Genomic DNA, 24,303 nt, shown 5'->3' on the forward strand with positions numbered 1-24,303 from the left:
TGTGGGACATTTTTGGGGGGCAACTATGTGGACCCAAATCGATAATAAATATTGGGGAAAATTTTGGATTAGTACTTGTATTTTGGGTCTAATGTCACTTTGGTCCTCGAACTTTAAAATACAATAATTCAATATCCGAACTTTAAAAACATGACAATCCAATACATGCTATTAATTAACTGTTATCCAATTGCCAAGTGGTATTTAAAAAAGACACAAATAATCTTCAAAGGTTATCTAATTTTCTTTATCAACCATCCAAACATGACAAAAAATTGATAGTATAATCTTAATTAAAAGTTCTTCATCAAGATTGTATGTCTACAAGGATAAAATTGATATAAAATACTTAACTTTTTAATATGTAAATAATTTAAATTTTAACAATCTTTTCATTAAGATAATATCATTAAAATCAACTTTTTTATTGCTATTCATATAACAAAATTATATGTTAAGTATAATGAGATCTATTGGGTCAGATACTCGGATCCGATTATTTCAACTTTTAACCGGCTATTTCTAGGTTTATGTTTTGTCCCGATTAAATAATCGATTTGGGACTGGTACAGGCTGTTCCAAACCAGGCACGGCCCATTGACAGCCCTAGTCCCAAGTGGAGAAGCCTTTGTTGGGTGTCAAATGGATATAGCTATTTTGAAATCAGATGCATGGTTGAAGCTAGACCGTACAAGAATTATGGCACCGTTTCACAGTCCGGTTTGCAATTTTATTCCAGGTCAGGTTTGGATGAATGGGACCGGATCGGGTGTGTTGAACCGAAAACCATTCTGAACCCGACCCCTTGAGGTCTTGTGGCAAAGTAGGGTCATGATTTTGCCCGTTTTTGTTTTAGTTAAATCACAGGCTGCTACCCTGTTTTAGGTTATTACTCCTTTTCTTTGCTTTTTCGAAAAGACCCCATAAACCTTTGGATATCAGCACTTTACCCCTTACTAATGGAATTAATTTTGAAGTAAATTTACAAAATTGCCAACGCAGTTTTGTCAAATAAGAAACAAAGTTCCTCGTCAAGATTTTAAAAACATGTCCATTCTCATCATTTGATTGCTTTGGCTATCAACCATCGACCATAGTATCTAGTCGCTGAGTGATACCACCTTATTATAAAATGCCAGTCTTTGATTTACTCTTTTTTTTTTTGGGTGGATGGCACAATTTAATATGTAAACCTGACGTGATTGAATCCGAAGTGACTCTTTAGAGGTGTAAAATGGACCATGCCAGCCCATGACCAATGGGCCCGGCACCGCCCGCCCAGCCCACATTACACCTCTTGTAACTTTATATGTTATTTGTATTCTTTTTTCAATTTTACTATGGTATTTTTCCAATTTCATTGTTTTTTTTTTTCAAACTCATTTAATCATTTTATTGTATAATTGATTATTCATATGAAATAAAAATTTAAGATTTTTATTTTCAATTTGTTCTTGTCTTGTTTCAATTTTATTATAATTTTTTTTTTACTTTTCATTATTTTTTTCAATGCTTATCCAAAATTTTTAAAAAAAAACCATGCTGGCTCACAGCCCTGCCCAACTAGGCTCAAACTCAGCCCGGCCCTTGTCCTATAGGGCCTCGGCCATGGACCAGGCCGGGCCTCCCATTTGGGGGAATTTGTGCCATGCAGGCACAGCCCGCTAGGCACAATGGCCAGCCCAACACAGCCTGCTACAGTGCTGGTGGCGACAAAAACAGGTCATGCTGGCTAGGGATGGATTCGAGCCGAGCCGAGCCGAATAATACCATGCTTGAGCTCGGCTCAAGACTATTCTACAAGGCTCGAGTTCGGCTCGAGTCAAAAGTTCATAAGCTCGAGCTCGACTTGTCTCAGCTCGTTTTATATTTTATAAAAATATTTTATTATATATTTTATAAGTATTTTATTATAAAAATATTTAGAAAAAATATTTTATAAAAATAAAAATCATATATAAAAAAAAATATTTTATATTTAAAAATTAAGAATTATAATAATTAATAATTATAATATTTTTATTATATATTCAAACCAGCTCGCGAGACTCACGAGCTCGTAGTCTCGAGCTCGGCTCGTTTAATAATCGAGCTATTGAATTGGACTCGAGCTCGAGCTCAAACTTAATTAAAACCGAACCAAACCGAGTTCGAATAACTCGTGAAAAGCTCAGCTCGTTGCCACCCCTAATGCTGGCCCAGCCAGCTCACATTACACCACACTCGGTTTATGTCCTCCCTAAGTTATGGAGGTCAAAGCTTGATAGACGATGTATTTATTTTTTGTTTTATATGCCTTCATTGTTGAAATCCTGTAATCATTGACCATCTGACCCTGTTTTTCAACCTCTAGGTGAAATTTTAGGGCCATTTTTTTTTAAATACCTGGCATATTTATCAAAACACCCCTATTCAGGTGCTTCAGGCGTACGCCGCAAACACCTTTTTGCATGAGATGTATGCCTCTAATACACCCATGCACCTCATGCACACCTCATGTAAAATGGAAGAAAGGAAGAAGAGAAAGAAAGAATAGAAATGGAAAAGACAGGAAAAAAAAAAAAAAAGTAAAGAAAGGAGAACTCCTTATTCCTCCACTTGAGGAGGTTCACACCACCTAGTGCTCGAGCAGTAAGAAAAACATTTCCCATTGGAGACTATCCCCTACATATTTCAACCAAGACAATTTCTGAAGAGTTTAATCAGATAACAGTCTGGCCTCCTTCAACCGAATTTATCTTTTATCAAATAATAGAAACTTGACCTCCAACCGAATTTTACAGTAATCTAATTGGTAATATCTTCTTGACTAGTGGTTCTCATCATCAATCAATATCTTCCTTCTAATACAGATTTATGGAGTACCTCAGCACCATAAACCTCCATGAAATTCTATCTTATTCACAAAATCTTTCCAAACACACACTAGAAAGAAGAAACTTATTGTTCTGCATCTGACATTTTAGGGTTGTAGTTCTGACAGGCCATAAGGAAAAAGATAAAAGGTTCTACAGGAGGGATCAATAATCATGTATAATGACAAAAGGGCATTTAAGCTCTCACATACTTTCGGTTTGCAAAGAATTACATGAAAGACATTCTCATTGAGAATGCCAAAGCTACCTAGTATTTTCTGTAAACATTTTTTTTTCATTTTTGCAGAAGGAGATCAAAGGGGGAAATTTGACTTGCTTATTATATGACATAATATAAGTTGGTAACAGAATGTGTACAAATATTTACTGAGGTTCTGAACGCATTTGTTGAGCAATTATCTCTTCAATGTTGTCCACAAAACTTGAAAGATTCTGCCGTGTTTGTACATTCAAGGAGTTCACCAGTTCCTAATTTTTAAAAAGAAAAAAAGAACAAACATGGTTACTAATAAACAGATTAACAGCATGTAAATAAAATAACGGGTTTTCTCAAGTCTAAAAGAAGCAACTATGTGCAAATCATTTCCAGTCTACACTGTCTACATGGTTGGGACTGCTTCTCGTAACTACAAAAAAAGGGCCTCTAACATGACAAGTGGAACTACATAAAAACAAACCTGGTTACAAGATCTAAATTTCTATCTCTGTAGTAAGTTTCTATTAGAGCTGTTCACAGAATGTCGAAAACTGACCAAACCGACCAGACCGACCCAACTCGACCCGATGTGGCCGGTTTTTAACTTAATTTGGTTGGTTTCGGTTTAGAAATATGCATAACCTGACTGATTGGTTCGGTTGCGCATTATAACTTTATAAACCGACCCGAACCAGCCATATGAATGATGCTTGCATGTTCTAGTTTAATCTTTGCAAAAAAAGCAAGAAGGTGGAAGTGTGAAGTCAAACCTGAGTCTTTGGCCTAGCTCTCAGATATAGTACAAGTCTGGATTTTTAATGCTAATAAGACAGTAGTAAGAAGTCTAATCTGAGCCTTAGGCCTAGCTCTCAGGTCTAATCTGAGCCTTGCAAGCGACAGCATCAAGTTAGACTAAGTGCTTGATGGCTTCCAGACGAGGTTTCGGTTGAAACCGAACAAACCGACTTATCGGTAGTTTTTATTGCAAGTTGGTTTTTTATTTCTCTGGGTCGATTTTGGTTGATTTAGTAGTCAACCCGACATAGTCGGTTCGGTTGAAAAAACTATGTATAACCAAACCGAACCGACCCATGTACAGCCCTAGTTTCTATCCAACATTTTGTTGCCACATAACAAAAGGAAAGATAACTCTCTCACATTTGAATACAAATTGAAGGATCATGGTTCAACTATGTTTTGAGAAACCAAATTAATAGGTAATATGTTATACAGTTGATAGCTGATATGGACAACGGCACTTTAAACATCGCAAACCAAAAAGGTTCCCTATTAGATGAACAGACTGGACTGCAAAAGGTATGCATCAAAACAAGTGTGAGTTTAGATAGTTAGAAACAGAAGAAAGAGAGGAGAAACAAGAAAACAAAGAACCAGATGACATCACATTTACTTGAACAGCATAGTTATGTCGACTATTGATGTAGGACCAGCACAGTTCTAGTCCAAAAAGGTTCCCTATTAGATGAACAGACTGGACTGCAAAAGGTATGCATCAAAACAAGTGTGAATTTAGATAGTTAGAAACAGAAGAAAGAGAGGAGAAACAAGAAAACAAAGAACCAGATGACATCACATTTACTTGAACAGCATAGTTATGTCGACTATTGATGTAGGACCAGCACAGTTCTAGTCCTTAGAGAATGTTAAAACGGTCTTCTTGATCAGAGTTTTATGGTCATTAATGGATGCAATGGCTTCTTAAAGGAATAAGAGAGAAAATAGGGAGAGAAAGAAGAGAGAAGATACCTAGAATCACTCACAGGGTGCCTAGAATCACTCTAGGGCATGGGAATCACTCACCATAGCTAGCATAATCTAAAGAAAACTCAATATGATTCATTGCCTTTGTGCAAAACATCCATACATATTTATACACTCTAAACCCATAATAATCCTAGGAGTCAAACTGTTAGACTCATAATAGTCTTAGGAGTCAAACTGTTAGACCTAGTAATCCTTGTAGACTCAAACTATGCTGTCATATCCTATTTCAACTCAAAGAAGACTTAATAACTCTAATCCTACTTATGCAATGACTGAAATTTTAAACATAAACAAACTATAACTAGAAAAGTTAAACCTTATCATTGGACCCCACAGAAAATTGCAAAAATGACAAAAATACCTTTGGTGTTCAATTCAGTCCAAATCCCAAGTACCATAACTATGCCATATTAGGACCTGTTGTAAGGCCTTCTTTCTAGAATACGTCTGCAAGGGTGCTGATCGATTCCTATCATCTCTCCCTGGCTTGAAAGAACTCGACCCTGGCGAGTTAAAAGCATGGTACCTTTCATAAAGATCTGGGTTGAGATGATGAAAGTTTTCAGCAGTAATCCAAGAACCCTCAGACATAAGCTTGCCTTTCTACTTGACAAGGAATTTCCGATACCCTCCTGTAGCAATAGATATTATTTCCTCATCTAAAACATCCTCTGGAATATCATTTGGAGCTGCAATATGTGGCAATTTAGGTATAGGAGTCTTAAAAGAATCCACATGTCCATGGTAAGGAGTCAAGTCCTCAACATTGAAGATAGGACTAATTCCCATGTCATCTGGCAACTCTAGAACATAGCCATTAGAACTTATCTTCTTGAAGATTTTGTAAGCACCAACACTCTTTGAGTGGAGCTTCTTGTAAACACCTTTAGGAAGACGTTCTGGCCGTATACGTACCATAGCCATGTCTCCCTCTTGATAATTTACCAACTGTCGATGAATATCAGCTCTAGGCTTGTATAAATCATTGCTCAATGCAATATTTTTCTTAACATCATCATGTATCTCTCTTATGTTCCTAGCAAATACTTCTGCTTCAATGTTAGTACGTGTATCTAGTGGTAAGGTAACTAAGTCAATTGGCCGCTTAGGCTGAATACCAGTCACCACTTCAAATGGACTTCTTCCTATGGATCTATTTACTAAGTTGTTATAAGCAAACTCAGCCATTGGAAGCACTAGATCCCATCTAGAAGTATGATCACCAACTAGACACCATAAAAGATCTCCTAAGCTTCTATTTACTACCTCAATCTGACCATCTGTTTGAGGGTCTAAATCTCCATTGAAATCAGAAACATCCACCTTTACCCTCTTGGTTATATCATCTGCATTACCACCATGTTCAGCTTGTTCCATCATCTCATCAAATAGATTTGTGAGCAGTGCTTCTTAATCAATCCCTTGATGGGTATTTCGGGTTCGATTAGCTTGTGCAGGTGGTACCCTTGGGCAGTTTGCAGCTCTTTGTCATCCTCTAAGATTAACAGATCCTTCATCTTCACCATTATCATCTTCATGGACAGCTCCATTGTTTCGTCCTCCATCCCTTTCATTGATTAGAGGTGTTTCTTGCTGGACTTCTTCTTTATCTTCTTGAAGTTCTTTTACTTGTGCTTCGAGGGTTTCAACTCTCTTGCAAAGGGTAGAAATCAATGAATCTCTTTGTGTATTAGTCAATCGACCCTTGTACTTCTTGCCACTACGTGTAGCCATGATGATAACAGCCTATAACCTTGGCTCTAATACCGAACTGATGTAGGACCAGCTCAGTTCTAGTCCTCAGAGAATGTTGAATGGTCTTCCTGATCAGTCTTATGGTTGTTAATGGCTGTAATGGCTTCTTAAAGGAATAAGAGAAAATAGGGAGAGAAAGATGAGAGAAAATACCTGGAATCACTCTAGGGCATGGGAATCAATCACCATTGCTAGCATATGCTGAAGAAAACTCAATATGATGCATGTAAAATGTCCATACATATTTATACACTCTAAACTCATAATAATCCTAGGAGTCAAACTGTTAAACTAATAATAGTCTTAGGAGTCAAACTGTTAGACTCAATAATCCTACTAGGACTCAAACTAAGCAGTCATCCTATTTCAATTCAAAGAAGACTCAATAACTATAATCCAACTTATGCAATGACTCTGAAATTTTTAAACATAAACAAACTAACTAGACAAATTAAACCCTATCATTGGACCCCACAGAAAATTGAAAAAATGACAAAAATACCCTTGGTGTTCAATTCAGTCCAAATTCCAAGTACCATCACCATGCCATATCAGGACCTATTGAAGTCTTCAAGGGTGCTGATCAGTTCCTATCAACAGTATACCGCAATCAGTCTTAAACTTCAAAGAGAAAAAGCAAGTGAGAAGCGAACTTAGTTGCCAATTTGCAATTCTGATACCAAGTTATGAAGGTTCTAAGGTTGAAAGAGATGAAAAACAAGAAGAGAAGGGAGAAATAAGAAAGAACTAGAGAAGAATGTGAGATCCATGCCTTGATCTAGTCATTTCATTAGAACCAATGTTGAGAGAACCGGACCAGGCATAGAACTGGATTAGGGAGAGGTTCACAGGTCAGAGTTTTAACCAGGGTCAAACCAGAGGTCAAACCATGATGATGTGGCATATATGTATATATACTACAGGTCATGTAAATACTATATATAATACATTTTACAATTTTTAATATAATTAGATATTGTGGATGGATGGCAAAATCCTAAATTTTTAAAGCAAATGACCAGGGTTCATGTTCCTTAATTTACATTTTCTTTAAAATACGTGTGCAATAAAGTAATATATACAATAAAGAATCATTAAATAACACAAGTAAAGAGGTAGACTAGTGGTAATTAAGCAGTATATGAAAATAAGAGGTCATGGGTTCAAATCTTGTCAAACATGTTTTAAAATTTCAATTATTTAATGGCCCGGGCGATTTCATTAAATTGGGATCAATTCACCAATTTTCACCAGGTTTTTAGCAAACACAGTTATTGGGGTGTGACCAAACCAGTCAAGGCCCCAAGTCACGATTTAACTGGTCTGGTTGGCTGGTCCGGTCCAGCTTCTTAAACACTGACTAGAACACACATAATGAAAGCTGAAATTACAAGAATGCCCCCATATAGATTATATTCTAGTAGCCTTTGATAATACTGTGAAACACTCCCAATAACTTTCATATGCATCTGAAATTAGGACCAAATCCAACATGTATTTTATATTTAGAGACCAACAGAACTCACCTCAACCTTACAAAGAAAGCGTAACGAAATTTCCTTCGAATGATTTTCTGAGCTCTTGAGAGACATAAGCTTTAAAGCAGAATTTGTTACTGGCCAGCCTTGAGATACCTTGATGAAAGCATCAATTCCCCCAACCATATGAGCTGTTATAGTCTCATCACGGTCCGAATATTCAAAAGAGTGTCTGCATTTGTAGAAGATCTATCATGTTTAAGAATACTGAAAATGCAACAAAAGTACAAAAGCACAATATACTGAAAAGAAAGCATTGATGGATCAGAAGTACTAATGGGACTAGGAAAAGAGGATATGTCTTCCATTAATAGAGAATACATTGGTTTGCATGCAAATACAGCAGTTTCTAACCATTTTAACTAACATTTTCTTCTTTTATTTATTTATTTTTGCTAAAAGAAATAGAAAATAATCCAGAGTGTAGAGAGACTGGGCCGAATGGGCCCTAGCCCATTATTGTCATTTTTTATCAATAACAGAATTTCATTAGAATTATAATAAATAGGTACAACAATCCATAGAGAGTTAAAAGGCTTAACTCTCTACAAGAGAGTAAAATAACATTATTGTCTTGTTATTAGTGCTTCTCAGTTGTTTTGTTTGATAATGGGCTTTTCTTTATGGGCCTGTTAATCTTTTTTATGTTTTTTAAGTATGTTTATGAGCTGGCTGCCCACTTAAGGGCAGACTTGTAATTTGCTCAGTTTTAGTGAGATTAATAAAAGTTAAGAGAGGTAGAAGAGGAGACCATCAAACTCTCTTCTCCATCTTCTACCTCTTCTTTCTTGTTGTCTTCTTCTTTTTCTTCTTTGCTAATCTGAGATTATTTTACAATTTTTTATTGGACTGAATCACATCGTTGTATCAGATCAAGGCTTCTTTCCTTCTTTTTGTTTTCTTTCTTTTTCCCATACACCATTCAATTAGAAGAGTGTATGGAGACTGGAGAGTTAAGTTGCAGATTGTTCAAAGAACTTTTATGCCTAGTTGGTAGAGGACTTGGAGAGTCAGAATCTAGCTCTAGATTGCCAAGAAAGTGAGGCTGCTGATTTTTGCCCAAAACCCTATACGACTAGAGAGTTTCCAGTTACAATTTAAACAAACAATTTGGGTGTGGCACTCAAGGCACTGGAGGTTCTTTTTGATCTCTAGAAGTGGGCGGTTGCGGTTGGAAGAAGTCTGGGAAGCTCTAGTAGGAGCAGTTGCTTCTTCTCTCTTTCTCCTCGGAAGCCAGGTATAGTGAAACCCTAGATTTGGGACTTTCAGGTAGACTGATCTCAGTTAGGTCTATAAAAATTGAAAACCTTGTTTTTGGATTTTCATTTGGTCAATAGAGTAATCTGGAATTGAGATGAAGCAAGTTCCGGTGTCCAGGGTTGGTCCAATAGATTCCATTTTGACTAACTGGCTACAATTAAACTAGATGGAACAAATTACTTGGCCTAGACACAATATACAAGGATTTATGTTTGTAAAGAGGTAAACTAGGGTATCTCACGGCCAGTAAGGACAAACTGGCAAAAACTAACCTCACATAAGTCAGCATTACCTCTAGATGACTTCAGCCAAAGAGATTTGGGCTAGTGTCACAGAAACATATTCTCAGAAGTTGAATGCTGTTAAGAGCCTATAAGTTGAAGAATGATGTGAACAATCTGAGACAGGGGGAGAAGAGTGTAGTTATTTACTACTCTATGTTGAAGTCACTGTGGCAAGAGATTGATGTTATGGAGATAATTGTATGGGAGAGCACCTAGGATGCAGAGACATTCAGGAAACTAGTGGAAAAAAACAAGGTATTTGAGTTTCTTACAGGACACACCCTGAGTTTGACATTACAAGACAAAATATTCTAGCCAAAGATGAAGTAACCCATGCTCAAGCATATTCTATGTTTGACATTACAAGACGAAATTTTCTGGCCAAAGATGGAGTAACCCTTTCTCAAGCATATCCTATGGTAAGTAATGAAGAGTAGGCACAAGTACAGTTATAGGGGCCATGTTCAAAGCATTTTGCACATGTTGGATTAAAGCCAAAGGGATCGAATGAGAAGAAAGAGATGATATGTGAATACTACAAGAAACCGACACATACTAAGGACACTATTGGAAACATCATCCCAATCTTCTCCTAGAAAGGATTCTATAGTGAGAATGGGCCGAATGGGCCGAATGGGCCTTAGAGATTATTTCTTTTAAGTTATGTTTTTTAAGTCATGTTCTTTTAGTTATGGGCCTCTTTTGTTTTCTTTTAATTATTCCTTTAGTGCTGACCACCCCATTAAGGGCATCCAAGGAATTGTACTCAGTTTGGAATTAAGAGAATAAAAGACATCTTGGGGGGCTAGAGAGAGTATTGAACTCTTCTCTTCTCTCTTCCCTTCTCTTCTTCTTCCAAACTACTGTTGAAACCTCTCTTCTTCTTCCTTTTTTATATTTTCTAAATTATTGCAAGTGCATTTCACAACTTGGTATCAGAGCAGGTTTTCACCTTCAACATCTTTCTCCCTTCTTTGCCCATACACAATGTCTATGGAGAACTGGTCGGTTGATCAATCAATAGAGGCAGCCCAATTAGGATGATTTTTGGAAAGCTTCTATGGAGATTTTCATCCTTAGTTGAAGCCCAAGGCAGGTTCTTGGAGATTTTTCCCAAAACCCTAGATAATTGGAGAAACTTTATTACAGGTCGTAGTGACATTTTGAAGTTGGTTCTTGGGGATCATAGGGAAGCCTTTTGATTTCTTTTGAGGGCAGTTTGGGTTGGATAGAGTTCTGGAACTTCTGGTAGGAGGCTAGGAGCGGTTGAAGTTTCCCTCCTCCCATTCTGTGGGGTCCTGTAACCTTGCTTTTTGGGAGGTTAAAAAGTTGTTCTTTGATTGGAATAGCAAATCTAGCCTAGTAGAGCCCAATTTTGATTTTTGTTTGCATATATTCACTCAATGGAGCAAACTGAAGGAGAAACCAAATATCCCACAAATTTTGGGTTTGGACATGGGGTGTCAATAAAGAATATTTTTGGGGCAATGACCACTGAAGTTGAATGGGACCAATTATTTAACCTGGTCTCAGTCCATTAAGATCCATGTGTGTAGTTAAGGGAAATGGGGTTACATTACTAGGAGCAAGAAGAAACCAGCAGAGGATGACCCTACCTATGAAAGGTGAATGCAAGAAAACTACACAATAGTGGGTTGGTTAGTGAATCTATGCAACCACGCATTAGTCAACACTACCTGTGGATGGAAATTGCAAAACAAGTCTGGGATAGTGTCACAGAGACTTATTCCCAAAAACTTAATGTTGCTAGGGCCAACAAATTGAATAATGATGTGAATAATCTAAGACAAGGGGAAAAGCCCTTATCCATCTACTTCTCCATGCTGAAATCGCTTTGGCAGGAGATTGATCTAATGGAGAGTGTTGTTTGGGGTTGTACAAAGTATGCAAAAACACATAAGAAATTTGTGAAGAGAAACCAGGTCTTTGAGTTCCTCACCAGACTCAACCCAGAGTATGATATTGTGAGGCAGAATGTTTTGGCAAAGGATGAGGTGACTTTGTCTCAGGCTTATGCTATGGTGAGCAGTGAGGAGCGCAAAAGAAAAGTTCAGTCTGTAGAGCCACAGGTTAATCACTACGCCAATGTTGGGATGAAGCCGAAGGTCAACACTGGAAAAAAAGATGTTATTTGTGCAAGAAGCCTAAACACACTAAAGACACCTATTGGAAGCTGAATCCAGAGCTCGTTCCTACCAGACTCAAGAAAGAAAATTGTGGGAAAAGGTTTGAGAATGGAAAAGGTGAAAATGCAAATGTAGCCAGGATTGAGAATGAGAAGCATGGTCGAATAATCAGTCACTTGGAGCCCATTGCTACAGTATCATTAGAGACCGTTCCTTCCTTTACATATGCACACTCAGGTATTTGTGCCACTACAAATCAAGCTTCCGTCTCAAGTAGTCATAAAATCCCTTGGATAATTGATTATGGTGCCTCTGACCATATGACCAATGTTTCACATTTATTCACCTCTTACCAACTCCTTTCTGGCCAAGACAAGATATCCCTTGCTAATGGCTCCCTTGCCCCTATCACAAGAAAGGGAGACATTAAGACCTCACATGCCCTTACCGTATCATTTGTTCTCCACGTAAAACATAATACCAATTAGATTTTAGTTAATAATTTAACTAAATCCCTGAATTGCAGTGTGACCTTTTTCCCTTCATATTCTGTTTTTCAGGACATGAAATCTTAGAAGGTGATTGGGAGTGGCCATGAGGCAAATGGGATCTATTTGTTAGAGATGCCTGAGCAGAGCCAAGTACAACCTCAGAGAACTGCGTTTATTTTAGAGTCCACTAGTCGCATTATGTTATGTCGTAGTCGTTTGGGTCATTTGTCTTTTTCTTCAATGAGTCAATTGTTTAAAGAGTTATTTAAAAGAATAAGTTTGTCGAGTCTACATTATAAGTCTTGTGAGTTCTCAAAGCAATGTAAACACACTTATACTTCCAAGTAATAAAAGATCGACTATTCCTTTTAATGTTGTTCACTTTGATGTGTGGGGGCCTTACATTTATCTTGTATGGGTGGTTATAGATATTTCATCCTGTTTATTGATGACTTTTCACGACATACCTGGATTTACCTATGCGCTCTCATGCTGAAGTGCCTAAGCTTGTGCAACAGTTCCATGAATATATATATATACTCACTCAATTTGATACCCGCATCAAAATATTCTGACTAGACAATGCTAAGGAATATTTTGTGAAGGACCTTATCTTCTATCTTGAGAAATTTGGGCTTGTCCATCAGAGTTCTTGTGCCCGTACTCAACAACAAAATGTAGTGGAGAGGAAAAACAAACATATTGTGGAAGTCACAATATGACCAACAACAAAATGTGTCCATCAACGTAATCTACCCATGTTCCTGTGAAGTTTTGGGGTGATGCAATTTTAACAGATACCTATCTTATTAATCGTATGCCTTCTCGAGTCTTGGGATTAAAGTCTCCTTTTGGAGTCCTCTTTCCTGGTGTTGAGATTTTCCCCATTCCTCTATGGGTTTTTGGTTGCACTGGCTATGTCCACATTCCTAGTTCCAAGAGACATAAATTTAAACCCAATGCTCAAAAGTGTATCTTCCTTGGTTATGCCTCCACATAGAAAGCGTATTGTTGTTTTGATCTTATTAGGGGTACCTGGTTCGTTTCCATGGGTGCCATCTTTGCAGAGTCGATCCATTTTTATAGTCATCCTTTTGAGGAGAGATCTCTTGAATTGTTTTCTCCATCCCTTCCATTGCCAACTCCAATTGAGTCTTGTGTCGAGCCCTCCACAGTTACCCCCATTCCCGTGGAGGGATCCTCTCCTTTAAGGTCTTTCATTCCTACTCCTACTAGTTCTCCAGTTTTTACCACTTATCCTATTTTACAGAGGTAGTACTAGAGGCAAAGGCCAAGGCAAACACAGGTTGATCCCACACCTCCAGTTGAGTCTCAAGTGCTTCCAATTACTAAAGAGATGACATATCCGACATCTCCACCACCAGCATCTTTGTTTCCAGACCTTGACCTACCCATTGCTTTGAGAAAAGGTAACAGAAATATACAGCTCATTGCATTTCCAAGCATCTTTCCCAAAGCTTGTTGTCCACATCCTACTATTCCTTTCTAGACTCTATTTCCTCTTAACCCATCCCAAGGTCAGTGTCAGAAGCCTTAGCCAAACCAGAGTGGAGGGATGCTATGAGGACTGAAACGGAAGCACTTCATAAAAATAATACCTAGGACATTGTTGACTTGCCAACTGGGAAAGAACCTGTTGGGTGCAAGTGGGTTTTCACTATCAAGTATCATGTAGATGGGCCAATCGAGAGATATAAGGCTCATCTTGTTGCTAAGGGATATACCCAAGTATATGGAATAAATTACATTGAGACTCTCTCTAGTTGCTAAAATGACTTTTGTGAGAGTATTTTATCCTTAGTAATGAGATGTGATTGACATCTTTATTAATTTGATGTTAAGAATGCATTCTTGAATGGTAATCTCATTGAAGAGGCATATACATCCCTTCCTCCTGGTATGTATGGTAAAGAGATGCAAGGTAAGGTGTGTAGATTAAAGAAGTCACTTTATGGCCTGAAACAATCTCCACATACTTGGTTTGACAGGTTCAGGGCTGCTCTTGTTCAATTTGGCTACACTCAGACTCAATAAAATCATGTCCTCTTTGTTAAGAGGAGAAATACTCTTATTACATTTCTTATTGTTTGTGTGGATGATATTGTGGTTACTAGCAGTGATACAAAAAAAGTTGATGCTCTCAAAAAATTCCTCAATTCTGAACTTGAGATTAAAGACTCAAGAAGGTATTTTTCTTAGCATTGAGGTTGCTAGGTCCAAAGAAGGTATTTTTATTTCTTAGAGGAAGTATGTGTTGGATCTTACTAAGAGTGGAAAATTTTGTGCTAAACCTGCCTCCACCCCTATTGATGTGAATCATAAACTCTTAACTAATGATGGAGAGCTTTTAACTGACAGGGGAGTATTTCAAAGACTAATGGGGAATCTTCTTTATCTATGTATGACTCATCCAAACATTTCATACGTTGCGAGTGTCATCAACCAGTTCATGCATGCTCCTAGAGACACATGGTTGCTACAAAAAGGGTAATATGCTATCTTAAGAGAACCTCCGAGAAGGGTATATTATTTGCTAAACATGGCCACATGAAGGTAGAAGCATATACAAATGCTGATTGGGTAGGTAATGTGGTTGATAAAAGATCCACATCAGGCTATTGACAGCCGGAAATATTGTTTCCTGAAGAAGTAAAATGTAATTAGTGGTTGCTAGGTCTTCAGCTGAGCTAAAGTATAGAACTATGGCCCATGAGATTTCTGAGTTGTTATGGCTTAGATCTTTCCTTGATGAGATGGGTGTTTCATGTGATAAGCCACTAATGTTGTATTGTGATAACCAAGTTGCTATTAAGATTGCTCACAACCCGGTTCAGCATGATAGAACTAAGCAAGGTAGACAGACACTTTATATGGGAGAGAGTGGCTTCATGAGGGGTGTGGCTTCCTTTAATTGCGTCAAAAGAACAACTAGCAGATTTTCTAAGGGAGTTCCAAAAGAAAAACTTTAGCATTATGTAAGCAAGCTGGGCATGATTGGCATCTATGCTCAGCTTAAGGGGGAGTGTAGTGAGAATGGGCCGAATAGGCCTTAGTGATTTATTTCTTTTAAGCTATGTTCCTTTAGTTATGGACCTCCTATGTTTTCTTTTAATTATTTCTTTAGTGTTGGCTGCCCCATTAAGGGAATCCAAGGAATTGTATTCAGTTTGGAATTAAGAGAATAAAACACATCTTGGGGGGGCTAGAGAGAGTATCGAACTCTTCTCTTCTCTCTTCCCTTCTCTTCTTCTTCCACAAACTACTACTGAAACCTCTCTTCTTCCTTTCCTCTTACTTTTTTATATTATCTGAATTATTGCAGGTGTATTTCATATTAGGGCAAATGTTTATATGAGATTTGCCCTAATATGCAAGCCTCATATAAGAAAGAAGAGATGTTGGCTGAGAAAGCCAGGAGACCTATTGTCGGCTAAGAAAGAAAAAAAGAAAGAAGAAGGAAGGAGAGGAGGGAAGAAAGAAGAGGAGGAGGATGATTCGATGCTCACCGACGACGGCGACGGCAAGACGGTGACAACAGATGTAGATCTGAGATCTGAGTTCTTGGATCTCAGATCGCTCAGATCTCAGATCTCAGATCTGAGTTCTCGAATCTCAGATCTCATATCTGAGATCGATTTCTCTAAAACACTTGTAGTCTTCTTCTTCTTCTCGGATCCCAGATCTGAGTTCGTGTCTCAGACTGGATCTCAGATCTTAGTTCTCCTCTCTGCAACTTTATATTGCAAACCGCTGGCCGGGTCAAATGAGTCGACAGTTCGACCGCTCGGGTCAGCAGTTTTCTGACGAAGTCAACAGTTTTTTACTTGACCCAAGAATGGGTTAGGGGTTAAACGGAACCGGTTGCTTGGACGGTTTCCAGGCCGAACAGTCCGACTGTCTGGTCAACGACGGTTCAAAAACATTGCTTTTATCTATTAGTAACTTGACTAAATCAAAGAATTGTAGTGTAACCTTATTCCTTACTCATTGTGTTTTTCAAGACCGGAAATCTTAGAGGACGATTGGAAGTGACCATGAGGCAAACGAAATATACTTGTTTAATACACCTGATAAAAGTCTTGAGCCACCTAATGGAGTAGCTTTGGAGTCAATTTCATCAGAATCAATTGATAGAGTCATGTTATGGCATCTAAGATTTGGCCATTTGTCTTTTTTCTGCTTTGAGTCATATGATATTGAAATTTTAAACCTTGGAACCACTATTTGTTGTAACGGTAAAACCTTGGGCTTTCTTTTTTCTTCATGGGGTTACACAATAGGGGCCAACTCATCCCCCTATCCATAACCCGCCCCCCCCCAACCCTAGTGACAACAGTGGGATTTCGTCCCAAGTCTCCACTCCATCTACCCAGAGACCTTACCAATTCAGTTAGCATTGTCTATGGCCTGTTAAGTTTTTAAATATGAGTTCAAGAATGAGAATGGCCATTTTATGTAAAAACATGTCAAAGTTTAGGTGTATATTTAGTCCACCCCTCCCAAGACCCCAGATGGCTGGAACCAACAATGTGTAATGGCCTTCTATTGTTGTATAGTTGTCCATCTAGAAGACAAAGATCCTTTTGCAATTATGTGATTAGAGTAATCTTCTTATGGATTGTCCTCTTGCTCTAAAATACTTCTCATCTTGTAAGAGAAAGGAATTTGTTTGTAACTGCTTTGCTGCTACTTTGGGATATAAAGGGAGGTAAATTGTAAAGTTTTGTTGGAGGATTTAGTGCATTTGTTCATCACTATACTTAAACTTTTGAATAAATATTTAATTTGCCTTGCAAAAATAATAATCATTTGGTTTCTTTCTTTCGAAATAATAAGCGTTTGGGGATATAGATAGTGTTCTTGTGGCATGGGCTTTTAGAAATTGCAATGTAATGGATTAGGTTATTTGGATCAAAAGAAATCAATCAAAAAGTTCTCTTCAATAAATTAAATCTACCCCATTTAAGAATAAACATAAGAAGTTGAGAATTAAAACTAAAAATAGCAATATTACTCATCCAGGGTTCAAATCTTGGAAACAGCCTCTCTGTGTATATGCAGGGATAAGGCTGTGTACATCTATCCCACCCAGACCCCACATTGCGGGAGCCTCATGCACTGGGCTGCCATTATACTCATCCAGTGTTTTCATGATTTAAAAAAAAAAAAAAAAAAAAAAAAAAAAAAAAAAGAGGGATAGGAACTTGGAACAAAATAGAATATTTGTAAAACATAAAAATCAAACCTTGATTTGTTTGCAACCTTCACTAGTGACTGCCTTAGAGTGCATAAAAGAATTCTATCCTGCACTTTTCTTACAAACCACTCCAAGGAAGATCTTAACTTTGGAGTTGATAATGATGGAAAGAACTCCCTGGAAGAAGTACAAGGGTTACATCATATTGAGATTAAAGGAAACCCAATCAATTATATGTTGTTGGTGATTGTTCCATCCAAGTGATAAGTCTTTAGTTCATCAAAGTGCAGCATATCACATTTCCCAAGATTATGTGTGTTTTTCTAACCTTCTATCCACATATGAATTCATAACTGTTTGTGTTTCAATTCATATGCATATGGCTTCCATTGGCTTAATAAATAGAAATAAAAATATCAAATTCAAACATAAGTAATCAAAAATTTTAGCACAAATTGCACCAAGAGAGATACAATGCAAGTTTGCAACTATTTTTCAATCTTCCCTCAAAGAAAGTTTTGGCACATGATTTTAAGCTTCAACATCACAAAAACTTGGACATGTCTAAGGGGCACATGCATGATGAACATGCAACTCTCGGAACTCTTAACATGAAATACAACCTATATAAATTCTTGTGATTCATCAGCAAGCAATCTCTCAATAAATGCACAGCATGAATTCACACATACTGTACAACTGATCAGCACCACCTGTCATCATATGCACAACCCCCTCATACATACTATACATATTTGGAACAAACTAATACCATGTGCACTTAAATTGGTGTGAAATATTCTGGAGTAACACCAAGCCCATAATACTGATTATATTAGTTTCCACCGACCAAATAAATCAGTCCAACACATATGTCTTAGTCATATGCCATGAATGAGTATGAAACTACGAATGTGAATAGTGTATAAAACAAGTCAATGTACAAATTCCATGTAATTCCTCATTCAACATTCATGCAGGACACACCATCTTCAAAAGCCAACCCATTAAGCATCTCCTAGCAATTTTTTTTAAATTGCATGTGTTGGGTTAATTTCATCATTAGATGATGTACTTTATGTCATCGTTTCTGGCTAATTATCAATCCAGTAACCTAATGAAATAATAACAAATTTACATAAACAAAAAAATATTAAATACATAAAATGAATAAACAATAAAAATATCCGCTAGGCCACAAATAAAAGACATAAAATTCCAACATTTAGTTTACCAACAAAATTAGAATTGTATTAATATCAAAGAAGCATTTAGCAGGCTTCCAGCATAAGAGACACTTTATAGTAGACCACCCCAAGGTTCAAAATATCAATACACCTGATACGCCGGTAGAGGCGTATTGGGCAGTATCGATAGCTTTTTTTCATTTTTTTAGTTTTTTTCAAATTTGGTTCAGAGGGGTCGGTTTAAGGTCCGTCCACCCCCTAAACCGGTCGTAACCCTGATACACCCTCTATAGGGACGTATCGGGAAGCTCCCGATACGATACGTATTGGTTGATACGGCCCGATATGTATCGATACTTTGAACCTTGGACCACCCCCTACACCCAAAACAAAAAGGGGCAATTATGCCAAAAAAAATCCAAATATATCACTAGAAGCTCAAAAATATAAAATATAAAATATAAATAAGAAAAAGAACATTTAACCCACAATTTTTCCAGAAGCAAGAGAAGAAGGATGAAACTTACATTTAAGTTTTTCTATCAATAACAGAAATATAGTTAGTATGCTTCAATGAATAACATGTTCACAATTTAAATTCTACAGAATCAGAAGTCTCAAACTTTCAATCTGAGAGTTAAATTTGCAAATAATTCCAACATAAACATACCAAAAAGATTTTGCAGCATCAACAATCTCGCCTATGAATACATCACTTGGAAAAATCTGAAAATGTAAAAACATTGATTAAGAAATGGTCCAGATAAAAAGTAAAGCCAATATGAAATAAAATATTGAAATAAAAATCTTCATTATTTATTTGGCCCTAACATGTATTTGTTTGGGCTTTCCTCAAGGGGCTTGGTTGGGGGTCTGGGGCTCTACCCCAACCATGCTACAAAAAACACACAAAACCGCAAGATTTAACAAAGATGCACCCAACCAATGCCACCTTGTCACCTAGGCAATGCCTAAATGCCTTGAAAATGATAGTTTATAACTAAAGCAGAACAACATAAATACCCCTAGTGGACAGAAATAAGTATCAAATACTCCCATTCAAACTAAGCATATATATTTATCATGCCCAACTTGCCAAGATTACATTCCAACTTAGGATTAACTACTCCCTTAGTGAGAGCATTAGACAACTGCATTTTTTATTTGGCAAATGGTAACAAATTTCTCCAAAAACAACCCTCACTAGCTAAAATGCTGATTAGCTTTTATACTAAGTTACCTTGATACAGAAAAGACATGACTGGAAACAGTATTAGATTTGAAACTTACACTAAAAGTTAAAGTATCCAAGATGACACAGCACTCTTTTACAGGTATCCAGTTATCATAGCTTCTATATGCTTTGTTCTATCATGTTGACAAGATTGCGAGCTATATTTAATGCAACTTTATAATCACAATGCAGCATCTTCAAATGTGATCACAAGTTCCCTAACAAAAGATTGTGCAACCATAAAATCTCTAAGACACACCAGTGCCATCGATTTATAAATTTATACTCAACCACTATACTAGACCAAACCACCATTAACTGCTTCATGCTCCTTCAAGAGAAAAGATTTCCCCCAACAAAAGTACAATAGCTATATTTACACCTATTATCAATAAAACCAGCTCCATCTTCATTAATACATGTTTCTATCTTCATATGCCAGATTAGCATATAGAACTCCCTTCCTTGGAGTCACTTTCAAGTACATTGTTAGGAACCTGCCTAACACAGGGCTCTTCGAGGGAGCCAACCTCCTGAATGAGAGAGAGAGAGAGAGAATGAGAGAGGGGTTGTATGAGCTGAATGACTTGTTTCTCATATCTTTGATTATTTGTACCGTTTTTATAGAGCTTCCCTCAGTTACATTCTTTAATTTCTTTTTCTGTTACAGTGGTTGTGCCAGTTGTAGAAAGTTGTCTTCAACAATTGCAAGTTGCTGGTCAGTTGGCTGGGTTATTATACAAGGAAGCTGACGTGGCCTTCTCTTGTAAAACTGACTAACCATTTTCTGTTGTTCTGTTCCAGCAATCCTAACAATCCCTCCCTCCTTTAGAGAGACCTTGCCCCCAAAGTCTAAAGTGGGAAAATTTTTTTGCAGATCCAGGTAAGGTTCCCAGGTGGTGCCCTCCTCTGGAAGAGTAAACCATACAACTAGTGCTTCTGGGATGACCCTACCGCCACGGGGCACCAACCTGAAGTCTATGATGTGGACTGGCTCAGTCCGTAATTGTCCATCATCTGAAAATGTGGGTAATGTAGCACTTGTAATGGCTCCTGGCCTAGGCCATTTCTTCAATAAAGAGATGAAATACAGGATGTGATCTTGATGTCATAGGGAGGTCCAGTTTATATGCTGTAGAGAACATTGATGTGGGCCCCACAGCTGTGGTCCCACGCTATCCGTAGGGTAGAATGTATCTAGTCACAGCTGTGGTCAATTTATTATTCTGTTATTCTAGTTGTCATTTACTTTTCAGTTTTATATTGTTATGTGTTATGATGTAAACACCAAGGGCAGATGTGTCCTTTCATGTAACTAGCATAACATATAAATATTAACTTAAAAGTGGCGGTGGCAGAATTTTGAGATTCTGTTCTTCTCTTCAAACCTGTGTTCTACTGTTCTCTCATCACTCTTTCTCCTCCTTCACTTTCTCTTCTCTTCGAACCTGAAGTTTCTTAGTGATCAAGACTGATAGCAGTCTTGATCAACTACATGGTATCAGAGCCAAATTAGGGTTTCTCATGTGAGCCTAATACCAGTCGATCACATGAGAATCTCCTAGGACAGGGAGATGAAAAGGAGGAGTTCGCAGACTGATTCTTGGAGATCGCCAGAAGTGCTAGCAGCTATTGGAAACTTGTTAGGGTTGCAGAGTGTTGGTGGTCAGGAAGGATCATAGAAGACTAGGGTTCGGGTAACCCTAGAAGGCAGCGAACAATTTTTCCTTGTAAGTTATTTACTTTCTAAGAAGTTATATCAGAGAAGATAGGTTGGACCTATCTGGAGGGGAAGGCCGAACCACTCTAGGGTTTTCTCTATTCGATTCACTAGGGTTTTACAGCAAACCCTAGGCCGAACTGTCTCAACTGTGTTTCTCTCTACTCTAGGGTTTGAAAGTGATCTTGCAGCAAGCCCTAGTGTTTGACTGAACCGTGTGGTTTATATATACAGTTTCTAGGGTTTCTTATTAACCCTACTGCAAATCTATATACACAGTACTGATTGGATTGTGCAACTGAATTGTTCACTTTAAGGACTGATTAAAACCCTAACTCTCCCAAGCATATCAGACCTATTTTAAGCTGTTTTTCAGAGTCCTAAGGGGTTAGAGCTCTACGGACAGCTACTGTTCTGTTGGCTAGTTGGTTTCAGTTCAGATTTATCTCAGTTTGTGCACATACACTGTGAAGACAGATCAGGCCCATACTGTTTTTTGATTGTGATTGGTAGTCCAAGTGCTGTTTTGAGACTTGACAGAAATGGAGTTTAAAAATCAGGCAGAAGGCAGCCTCGGGAACATCAGTTATGGTAGTGTTTCTGAGATGGGTGGTCAGATTACGACCGTAAAGTTTGATGGATCAAACTATTTGGAATGGGCCCAATAGGGTACCTCTTGAGAGAGATGAAAGAACCTCCCAAGGGAGACCCGACATATACCAAGTGGATTCAAGAAAACTACTTGGTTATGACATGGCTGTGTAATTCCATGCAGCCTCATATTAGTCGGAATTATTTGTGGGCAAAGACAGCTAAGGAGATAATAGGATGTTATGAAAGAAACTTATTCCCAACCCCTTAATGTTGCCAGAGCATATGAATTGAAATGTGAAGTGAAAAATCTTAAACAAGGAGAGAGACCGGTTTCAGTATATTTCTCTACCTTGCAGTCCCTGTGACGTGAGATTGATCACTTAGAGACTCTTGAGTGGGAGAGTCCCATAGATGCATAGATATATAGAAAGCAGGTTGAGACAAACCGGGTATTTGAGTTTCTGGCAGGCCTAAATTCAGAGTATGATATTGTACGGCAACAGATTTTGACTAGAGACAGTGTGACTCTCTCTCAGGCATACTCATTTGTACACAGTGAAGAGACCAGAAGGAAGGTTATGATGCAACCGCAGCCCCCCACACCAGCCTTTCTAGCGGTCACACCCAAATCAGGGGGTGATTCAGAGAAGGACAGGAGGAAGGAAGACAAGAAGGATGTGGTGTGTGAACATTGTAAGAAGCCCAAAACATACAAAAGAAACATATTGGAAACTGCACCCTCACTTGGTTCCTGCGAAGTTGACAAGCAAGAAGGGCACTGCTCATGTAGCAGTGAACACTGATTCAACATCCTCATCTGGCACAAAAGGAACATCTTTAGAGACCTTAGCTGCAGTTCGAGCTGCCCTAATGCAGTTAGAAAAGGAAGTTGGGAATTCAGTTCAGCCACTGTAGTCTTCATCAGCCTTTGCCACATCTACCTTCGCACATTCAGGTACTCGAGCTTCAGCCTATCATGCCTCAGCTCCAGGTATTACTGAACCTTGTTGGGTAATAGACAAAGGTGCATCTGATCACATGACTAGCTTGCCTTCACTGTTTACTACTTACCACTTGTCTTCTGGTAGGGATAAAGTATCTATTGCAGATGGCTCCCTTGTTCCAATTTCTGGAAAGGGTGACATCAAGTTATCAGATACTATTTCCCTGTCATCTGTCTTGCATATTCCTAAGCCTGATACTAACCTTCTTTCAGTCAGTAGTATTACTAAGCATATGAACTGCTCAGTAACCTTCTTTCCTGATCGATGCGTTTTTCAGGACCTAGAGACGAAGAAGGTGATTGGGACTAACCGTGAGACGAATGGGATCTATCTGCTAGGGGAGAGGTTCCGTCAGGGAGAGTCAGTTGAGAAGATGTCTTTTGTTTCTCAGAGTGTGAGTCCGGTTATGCTTTGGCATAACCGATTAGGTCATTTGTCTTTTCGGTCTTTACAAAGTCTGTTTCTTGCTTTATTTGAGTCTATTGAGTTGTCTCAATTACAGTGTGAAAGTTGTGAATTTGCTAAGCATTGTAGAAAGCCTTATTTATTGAGTAATAAAAGGAGTGATAATTCTTTTGATATTGTGCATACTGACGTTTGGGGGCCTTATCATATCCCTTCCATGGGTGGGTACAAATATTTCTTGTTATTTGTTGATGACCACACCCGTTTTTCTAGGGTTTATCTCATGCGTTCACGAGATGAAGTACCTTCCCTGACCCAAAATTTTCACCAAATGATCCTAACCCAGTTTGATGCCAAGATCAAAGTTCTCAGATCTGATAACGCAAAGGAATACTTTGCTAAATCATTGACATCTTATCTTCTTCATCATGGGGTTATCCACCAGAGCTCTTGCCCTCATACACCTCAGCAGAATGGAGTTGCCGAGAGGAAGAATAGGCACATTTTGGAAGTAGCTAGAAGTCTCATGTTTACTTCCAATGTTCCTATCCGCTTCTGGGGAGATGCTATCCTCACGGCGGTATACCATATTAATCGGGTTCCTTCCAA

At 38.0% G+C, this 24,303-nt stretch overlaps 1 protein-coding gene across 2 annotated transcripts in view; it reads right to left on the reverse strand.

Annotated features, from left to right (window-relative positions):
• Positions 1-3,017: 3,017 nt before the first annotated feature.
• The window catches only part of LOC104590200 (reverse transcriptase-like protein), a 59,087-nt gene continuing 37,801 nt past the window's right edge, over positions 3,018-24,303 (reverse strand). The window contains exons 9-13 of one of the 2 annotated variants that reach the window (XM_010248762.3): positions 19,408-19,463; positions 17,599-17,727; positions 8,139-8,322; positions 7,115-7,202; positions 3,216-3,344 (exon numbers count right to left, since the gene is read on the reverse strand). In XM_010248762.3, coding sequence (XP_010247064.1) covers positions 7,164-7,202; positions 8,139-8,322; positions 17,599-17,727; positions 19,408-19,463 — 408 coding nt within the window. In that variant the 3' untranslated portion in view covers positions 3,216-3,344; positions 7,115-7,163. Of the gene's footprint in view, positions 3,345-7,114; positions 7,203-8,138; positions 8,323-17,598; positions 17,728-19,407; positions 19,464-24,303 lie in introns of both variants that reach the window. The other variant, XM_010248761.3, reaches the window with a different exon arrangement.

The sequence above is a fragment of the Nelumbo nucifera genome, chromosome 1, assembly GCF_055504915.1.
Source record: "Nelumbo nucifera cultivar China Antique chromosome 1, China Antique-T2T, whole genome shotgun sequence".
NCBI classification, from domain to species: domain Eukaryota; kingdom Viridiplantae; phylum Streptophyta; class Magnoliopsida; order Proteales; family Nelumbonaceae; genus Nelumbo; species Nelumbo nucifera.